This window comes from Hesperophylax consimilis, chromosome 11 (assembly GCF_061612785.1).
Source record: "Hesperophylax consimilis isolate HC1 chromosome 11, BYU_Hcon_1.0, whole genome shotgun sequence".
In the NCBI taxonomy this organism is placed as follows: domain Eukaryota; kingdom Metazoa; phylum Arthropoda; class Insecta; order Trichoptera; family Limnephilidae; genus Hesperophylax; species Hesperophylax consimilis.
In genome coordinates, this window is record NC_142846.1 from 16,977,958 (window position 1) to 16,987,119 (window position 9,162).

Genomic DNA, 9,162 nt, shown 5'->3' on the forward strand with positions numbered 1-9,162 from the left:
GTAGTGTTATTCTAACAGATGTTGCGGGGGCTGGGGGTGGTGTAGGATGCAGCGCCCTCCGTATGTATGCCCTCCGGTGTAGAGATGTGGGCAGGGGTGGAGGGTGATCGGGGGCGAGTTGGGGGCGAGCTGGGGGCTAGGGCGGTAGTGCGCATGGCAGAGAGGGCCGTATTGATCAGAGTCGGTGAGCCGCGGCCCCGACTGGGAAGACAGATGCTGACAGCCTCCGCCAGAGAGGGACAGACTCTTATAATGCACGCAATAAACTTTCCCACCACATATCAACACGTACTTTCCCCGCGACCTGCTGACCCATTGCAAATTTAATAATTAACTGAGGAAAGTATAATCGCAGGATGTGGTCGGACTGGGTTCAAGTTTAGCGATCGTAACGTGATCGGCCGCCGAGCGAAACACCCGCACCTAGACCTAGTCGCACTCGCAACTGGCTACTGTCAGCCAGCATTAAGCAGCACAGTACAGCACGGCATAGCAAAGCCAGTCACTCAGTCAGCCAGTCACTAGCCGGCTCGTGCGGGAGGAGGTCGTGTCTTCTTGGCTGACCCGATGTCGACAATCGCGAGTGTTTCTCATCAGTCTGCCACAGGTATGCTGGCGTGAGCGGAGTTGAGAGTGTGACTGTGGATCGTACACAAGTTCCGAGTGCAATAATAATATTCGAGTTAAGTGAAAAGTTTCAACGCAAATCTCAGCATGGCGGAAAATTCCACGGTATTTCCTTCCACGGTGGAATTGAACGTCGGAGGAGTCTTCTACACGACATCTCTGAGCACCCTGGTAAAGGAAGCGGACTCGCTGCTGGCGGCCATATTTACCGGAAGAACGCCAGTGACCAGAGACGCCAAGGGGAAGTATTTCCTGGACCGTGATGGGGTCCTCTTCCGGTATGTTCTGGATTTTCTCAGGAACGACTCTCTCGTGCTGCCGGAGAGCTTCCGCGAGGCTGAGAGGTTGCGGAACGAGGCGGTACACCTGAAGCTGGGGTCCATGGTGGAGGCGCTCACGGGCCAGTTTGGCGCGGAGCTGACCAAGAACAAGGAGAAGGGTAGCATTACCGTTGGCTACAGGGGGAGTTTCGCCTTCGGCCGAGACGGCCTGGCAGATGTTAAGTTTAGGAAACTTTCACGTATTTTGGTTTGTGGGAGAGTGACCTTGTGCCGAGACGTATTCGGAGAGACCCTGAACGAGAGTCGTGACCCGGATCACGGCCTGACCGACCGCTACACCTCGAGGTTCTTCCTGAAGCACTCGTTCATCGAGCAAGCTTTCGACATGCTGCAGGAACAGGGCTTCAAGATGGTGGGCAGTTGCGGAAGTGGAACTGCGGGCAGCGCAGCGGAACTGAAGCCGGGGGTGGACTCCGAAGAGAACCGCTGGAACCATTACAATGAATTCGTCTTCATCAGAGATTAATCACCAGTTGACTTTGACCGAACAAATCCATTGGCTATGATATGCGAGTAAATAATGTAGCGTCTTCAGCACCCGGTACGATACCATGCGAAACGTTGGAAAGAGCTGTGATCATCAAATGAGTTAACGGCGGCATAAAAATATTCTAAGCTTTTATTTTTCAGAGAGCAATAAATTAAATCAATGTTTATGGGTTCGTATTTTTGTCCAGAGAAAGAAAAACATCGACTCTTTATTTTGTAAAAACGACTAATAGAATACATCCTTATTTCATGAAATCATCAAACAAAATGGTAAAAAAATACATCGCTTATTGTTGTTTAGCGTATAATATTATACAATATATTCCCCTGTTTGACTATACATAGGATTCATTAAAATAATAAATAGGGGAATTGAAGAGATCCGCTTGCAGTATAGAACATAATGTAACTCTACAAACACCCTTTCACTGTGTCTCTCATCAACACGTAAAGTAAACAACGCGTCACAGGTGACAGCGTGTAATATGTACAGGTATTATATACCTCGTAGGCTCGATGTTATTGTACTTACTACTGTCTTTCACTAATAATACAGAAGATTAGTTAAGTTATTAGGTGTCTGCGATATAGTGCTATCGATTGGCATCTCCATACACGGCGCACAAGGCACAATAGTTGGTCGCCTTGCCGGGCAATGTTTTCCACCTGTCGCTTTTCTGTTTGTTTATGTTTGTTTATGTAATATTATATTTCCTTTGGCTGAAGCTGGATTGCGCGAGGCGTGACCTTCTCCACCGAACGAATTATAATGTGCCTTTACAAACCATATAGACATAATAAAAACGTATTTTTGACGTATCTTTTTAGTTTATTATACCACAAAGCAATTTAAATTGAAGCCCATTGATTTCCTGTGTCTAACCATAATTTATTAATCATTTAGTAAAACAGGTACATTTTTTCCATATTAAATTATTTTGATTCATTTCAAATTGCATTTATTACAGTAAACAAATGCAAAATAATGCTTTATCAGGAAAATCTAATGAAAACAACCTCAAAAGTTTTTTTATTAACGACCATATAATAAAAGATATGATAATGTTTGTTTACCTCGACGAAGAGTTTAAATAAATATCCAGAATTATTGTACACAAATTTTTTTATTTTTTTAACTGCGTATTGATTTTTAATGATTTTTATGAAAATTCATTCACCCCGATGTTTTGTGGTATGCTCGTGAAACACTGTGTATAAAACGGAGACCATAGAAAATAGGTGATGATATGAGACATTAAAAAAGGATCTAATTTCTTAGCTAGGTAGATAGCACCCTGAAATATGTTTGTAATATCTTCAATGTCAACATAAACATTTGCGTCATGTGAAATTATTATTTGCAGTAAACATGTTACGCGTGGAATTTATGACTCTGTTGTGAGATTTAAACATGTTTTCATAGCGGCAGAAACCTTTTAGCAAATTGAAAAGGCATTTATTATTCAGAATTATAGACTTCGGTGGAGAACATTTATATTAAACACATTCATCATCGTTATCAACAAAACAATAAAATAGAGATGATTATTTACGCAGGTCTTGAATCAAAAACGACTAAAAACCTTTATGCTTTCAATATCAAAAATACTTTAAATAACTAGCCACCGGGTAAGACAGAGTCTAAAATCGAAAACGTCTAAAAACCTTCATGCTTTCAATATTAAAAATACTTTTAATAACTAGCCGCCGGGTAAGACAGAGTCTAGAATCAAAAAAGACTAAAAACCTTCATGCTTTCAATATAAAAAAATACTTTAAATAACTAGCCACCGGGTAAGACAGATTCTAGAATCAAAAACGACTAAAAACCTTCATGCTTTCAATATCAAAAATACTTTAAATAACTAGCCAGCGGGTAAGACAGAGTCTAGAATCGAAAACGACTAAAAACCTTCATGCTTTCAATATAAAAAATACTTTAAATAAATAGCCTCCGGGTAAGATAGAGTCTATAATCGAAAACGACTAAAAACCTTCGTGGTTTTCAAGGTTTAATTTTATTTATTTATAAATACATGACATTTGACATAGACATTTACAGATAATATATATTTAAATCACCGCACTAGGCGGCTGCCTGTTTAATGGTACTTTAATAACTAGGCCACCGGGTAAGATAGAGAGAGACAACTCTATCAGTATGCACTCCTTGCATAATATTTATAAAATATAAAAATATTTTTTCTTGATACCTTTATGAATTTTAAATAGTCTGAGAAATTTAGACAGTTTTTGCTCAGTGAAAAACAGCATAGAAAATCTTCGAAATCTCGATTAATTTTCAATTCTTAAGATTTCTTTGCTAAAACTGTACTCAGATATTTATGAATACATGATTAATGAAATTTAGATTCTATACAACCAAACAGCGTCAATAGAGTTCGTTGACAAGTCGACATATTGATATATTACAGATCAAAGGAAATGATGACATGACCAGAAAATTGCTTATAAAAACAAACAATAAATATATAGCTGTTTGTTGAAAGTCGATCACGAAAGTTTATGAAATAGACAAAGAGTGATGCTCAGGTTTTGTCATTTTAAATAGAAAAATGTTAGAAAGCTTTGTACAAATTTACTGAAAAACAAGAGAAACAAACGACACGTTCCTAATTTTTATGGAAACAATTTTATTTATATTACTCCTGATTCTTAATTATTATTGAAACAATATTATTTATATTACTCCTGATTCTTAAGTATTATTGAAACAATGTTATTTATATTACTCCTGAAGTAATACTTTTGCAGTTTAATTCAGATCTGAATCTTTGCAAATACTGACGAAAAAAGTTATGACTATTTCATAAGAATTTAATTAAAACTTCATGAAAGGAAAGTGAAGAGAAGGAAAACCTAACTTTTCCTTGCACAAGGTTTTTAATACGTTTTTACTCGGTATATTATATTTCATAGCAGCATTTTGAATTTTGCAACAACAGATTTCTATTGAATCCTACAGCGAGGTTCCATAGAAAAATCGTTTTATAAACCCCCTGGGCGGAAGAAGTACTGTACCGTGAAATAATCAAGCGAGGTACATATTTTATTAGAGAAACTCCCCTTCAGTCTTCCGCAACAAATAAGTCATTTTATATTACGAAGTTTAATGCAAGACAAAATACAATGGTTAAGTTATTACATTATAAAACATGTCAGAATTAGACACTTTGGTTCAAGATCATACCGCGAAATTAAGGGGTTCAAAAATGTTAAAATATTTACTTAAATTCAAAAAATGTACCTTCTTATTACAATTTAATAATAATTTTGTTACTAGGTCGGTATTTAACTTAGATCAGTGTTTCTCAACCTCATTTGCACCATGAAATACCCCACCCAAACAAAAGAAATGATGAACAGCAACGTTAAACGAACGATAAACCTAGCGTTTCATTAATTACGAATAATAGATAATATATTTTTTAACTGTATTTATTGTTTATCACAGAATATAAAGCATCATTTTTACAATAATAATCAACCTCACTAGGCCTATATCGAGGTTAACCATTTACACACTTGAGTAAAACAACATGTAATCACTATATCATGTATAAACACGCAATAATAGTACGATCCCACCAACACAGAATTGACTATAACCCCATAGCGCGCCGGGTTGACCTTTATGCTAGTGTAGCCATTTTTTTTCTCAGAAAGTCACAATGCATCCCAAAACAATCACATTGCTTTCCACGTTGAGAAACACAGTTCTAGGTATTTTCCGAACACGATCAATTAGTGCTAAACGCGATTGATGTGCGTAACCGCCGTAAGTAAAAAAGCAAAGATGAAAATTTTCTTTTTCGTTTGAATGAGTCCCTAAAGTTTCGCGCATGAAATTCAATGTTTACAAATATATATTGCGATGGAAATACAGAATACACCGAAAATCGGCGTATTTATGAGAATTTATGGGAAACTCGTATGTTATAAAAGGAAAACAGTGGGTTTAGCAAGATAATAAACTCGACTTCCATTCTGAAATAATAGTAAAATCTGAATTTTAAATGATATTTATCTTATTTTACAAGAACTCCGAATTCAGTTTTTCCGTGAAATACGTAAATATTCATCATTGTTATTCGATCAAGTATAGTGGGTCCAATTCAAAATGCGGGGTAAATAAAGATTTGCTTTGCTGAAAGGAAAGATAATTTATTTTTGTAAAATATTTCTTTTAAGCTTTTGATTTGCAATCATGTAATTATGTAAACTCATATCCATTACCCAAGGATTCGTTGCTCTCCTCAAGAGAATAAACATGTAACGTGTTATACACGAGTCATTTACAATATTAGAGTATATGATAACAACACTTATCTGAAGTCCTCTATCATATTACAAAGTATATCAAATTTCTTCCATTATTATCTAATTTATGTTGTAGTGGAAAACAAATATTATCCGCCTGTGTCTGCATATTAAAAATATTGGCTTAGAATATTGTTATTATATTTTCCTATCGATTATGTTATCCTAAGATTATCATAGTTAAGAATATTTATATATTTTATCCTGATATGTTTTTAAACTTCATTTACATAGTCATTGGTTTAAGAAAGTTTAGTCGTATTTATTATTAAAAAATGTTGATAATATTGGATTTTGGTCCAATAGCTGGTAACTCTTATAGACTATATTTCTATGTTAATTTGTATTAAGGAAAAAAATTAAAGACTAGATACCTACTCAAAGAAAAAATTATTAAAAAATATATTATTGTAAAACTTTTTTGCTTATTGAAAAAACGAATCATAAAATGTTTTATTTTTATTTTACTATTATTCAATAAATAAAGTTTTTTAATTAGGAAGGCATATGAGTTGGTAATCTGGAAAATAAGTTTTATGAAATTAGACTGTATTAGTGCCAATTTGATCTGTTTTATTTGAATAAAATAAAATAAACCCACTCTCACAATGATAATATAACAATGAATTTTTAAGCTTCACACAATGTATAATATTCAATTCATATCGTCACTAAAAATTCTTTTTCATTCAACAAAAACACTCACTTAAATTTTTTTAATTAATTTTAAATTATTTATTTTAACTGAGAGAGTTGTAAAAAATCTATGTAGTTCAAATATTTTAAACGTTTAATTAGGGAATCACAACCCTTAATGAATGAAACAAAAACATAATAATAACATAGCTATCTTTGTAGGTAATCATTACAATGTACGTAGTTTTATGTGTGATTTTCCTTAACAAAGCGTTTAACTTTGTAAAGATTTATGAAAATTCTTCATTGAATAAAAGTATCCAGACAGACTTTATGTATAATAAATAATATTCTCCATTTCATATTAGATTTGATTGAGATTACGTCACACGTATTTGTAATAGAGACATAATATAATATTATATTCATTATTATAATCCATAATATATCTGTAAATAAATATAGATTCATGTAAGAATAAATCAAATTGTCGTAAAAAACATGAAATAAATAATATAAAATATTCACCGGAACTTTTTATTTATTACAATAATTATTTCTACCATTTAAATTATAAAATTTTTGATCACGAATTGCACAATAAGTGTAATTATAAGAATAAGAATAATTTTGTATTAAAATAAGTTAAGTAAGTAAGACAAAACTACAACGCAGTGACGGCTCGTAAATTTTGGCTCGTGAAAAAATCGTTTTCAGCTGCAACAACATCAATAATGTAATTTTTTGTAATATCAGCACTCTAGTACACCCAAAAGTCACGAGCCGCCACTGCTACAATATACCTAAACTTTAAACTACATCAGCACTAAAACAATTCATATATCTTGCTCTAAACCTCCTCCCTAGTTACAAAAAACCGAAACTCAACTCCATACTTTTAAAACACAGATTTCTTATTTCAAATCAAATCAAATCAAATCAAAAATTATTTATTGTAAAATTAAAATTACAAAAGGTATAGCTTATGGGTAGACCCCATTTCTTCCAGCTAACCACATTTATTTAATTACAATGTTTATACAGATAAAATAACAATCAACCAATGAAAAAATAAAAAAATACAAATATATATACCAATAAAAATAGGTGTTTCATTTACGTGAGGTATTCACTCAACGTGTAGTGACATTTATTAACAAGGAAAGTGTTTAGTAACGTTTTGAATTTGTGTGTATCTTGTATTTGTTTAATGTTATGTGGAAGGTTGTTATATACTTTAATGGCCATGTAGTATGGTCCTTTTTGGAATATTGTTTTGTTTGCTTTTGGTATTAGTAAGTTTTCTGTGAGCCTTGTAACGTATTTATGTGTTGAGTTTTTTAGTGGGAACTTGTCTGTAGATGATCGCACTAACATGCATAACTCCAATATATATATGTCTGTGACTGTCAGAATTTTCAGATTTTTAAACATAGTTCTACATGAATCTAAACGATCAGAGTTTGTAATTTTTCTTATGCATCTCTTTTGTATGATGAAAACATCTTTAGCGTTTACCGAGTTTCCCCAAAAAATAATACCGTATTTTATTATTGAGCATACATAACCATAGTATGCGGCTATTACTGATTCGGTGTTTAATATTTTTCTTAAGGTACCCAGAACATAAGAAAAACTACTGATTTTTGCTACAATTTTTGAGACATGTTCTTTCCAGTTTATGTTTATATCTAATTCCATTCCCAGTAGTGAACAGGTTTGGGAAGGTTCGATAATATTATTATTAATGTTTACATTTATATTTATCGGTGTAGCTTGCACTGGACAAAATTTTAAAATTTGGGTTTTGTTTGTGTTGAGTGATAGATGTTGCGATAACAGCCAGTTTGCTATTAATTGGCAAGTCTCGTTAACTTGTTTGTTAAATTCGTCAACGTCTCCATTACATTCAAACAACAAAGCGGTGTCATCAGCAAACATTGAACATTCTGTGCCAGCAATTATTGGAAGTTCGTTTATATAGATAAGGAAGAGGAGAGGCCCAAGAATGCTTCCTTGTGGCACACCCTTGTTTATTGTTCTCCATTTGGATTCTACCATGTACTGGACCATTTTTTCATTGATATTTGAAATTTGAACTTTCTGCTGACGATTTTTTAAGTACGATTCAAACCATTTTAATGCTAGACCTCTAATACCCACATGTTCAAGTTTAGTTAGAAGAAGCTCATGATCAACATTGTCGAATGCTTTTGAGAGGTCGAGAAAGATACCTACAGTTTTTTTACTAATATTAATATTTTCTAGAATTTTGTTCAAAAAATTGAAAACTGCCTGTGTTGTTGAACGGCCTTTACGGAATCCAAATTGTTGTGGACATATTATCTCAAAGTTTTCGAGAAAGTTATAAATGCGATTGTACATGGCTCTTTCAAATATTTTTGAAAAGTTTGGTAATAAGGATATCGGTCTGTAGTTTGAGATTTCCTGTTTAGGACCCTTCTTATACAAAGGTACAATAATAGATTGTTTTAATTGTTCTGGGAAGGTTCCTGATTCAAAAGATTTGTTAATTAATATTTCCAACGGGTAACTTAACGCTTCTGCACATGCTTTTATAATTTTTATAGGGATTTTGTCAGTGCCGACACTGCTTTTATTTTTCAGTTTTACGATGATTTTAATAATTTCCTCCCTGTTTACAGGCGTTATAAAGAATGATCGCGACTGTTTGTTTTTCACTGTTTTGGCAGATTGTGGATGTAGA

The 9,162-nt window shown here is 33.8% G+C and overlaps 1 protein-coding gene across 1 annotated transcript; it reads left to right on the forward strand.

Moving 5' to 3' along the window:
* Window positions 1–291: 291 nt before the first annotated feature.
* Ktl (BTB/POZ domain-containing protein Ktl) lies at window positions 292–6,695 on the forward strand. The gene has a single exon (XM_089637355.1). It carries the CDS (start codon window positions 715–717, stop codon window positions 1,432–1,434), a length of 720 nt encoding a protein of 239 aa, XP_089493481.1. The 5' UTR covers window positions 292–714; the 3' UTR covers window positions 1,435–6,695.
* Window positions 6,696–9,162: the final 2,467 nt, after the last annotated feature.

Bases quoted from the DNA above. Each gene is read 5' to 3' on its own strand.
- Ktl (XM_089637355.1), top strand. From the start codon at position 715: ATGGCGGAAAATTCCACGGTATTTCCTTCCACGGTGGAATTGAACGTC.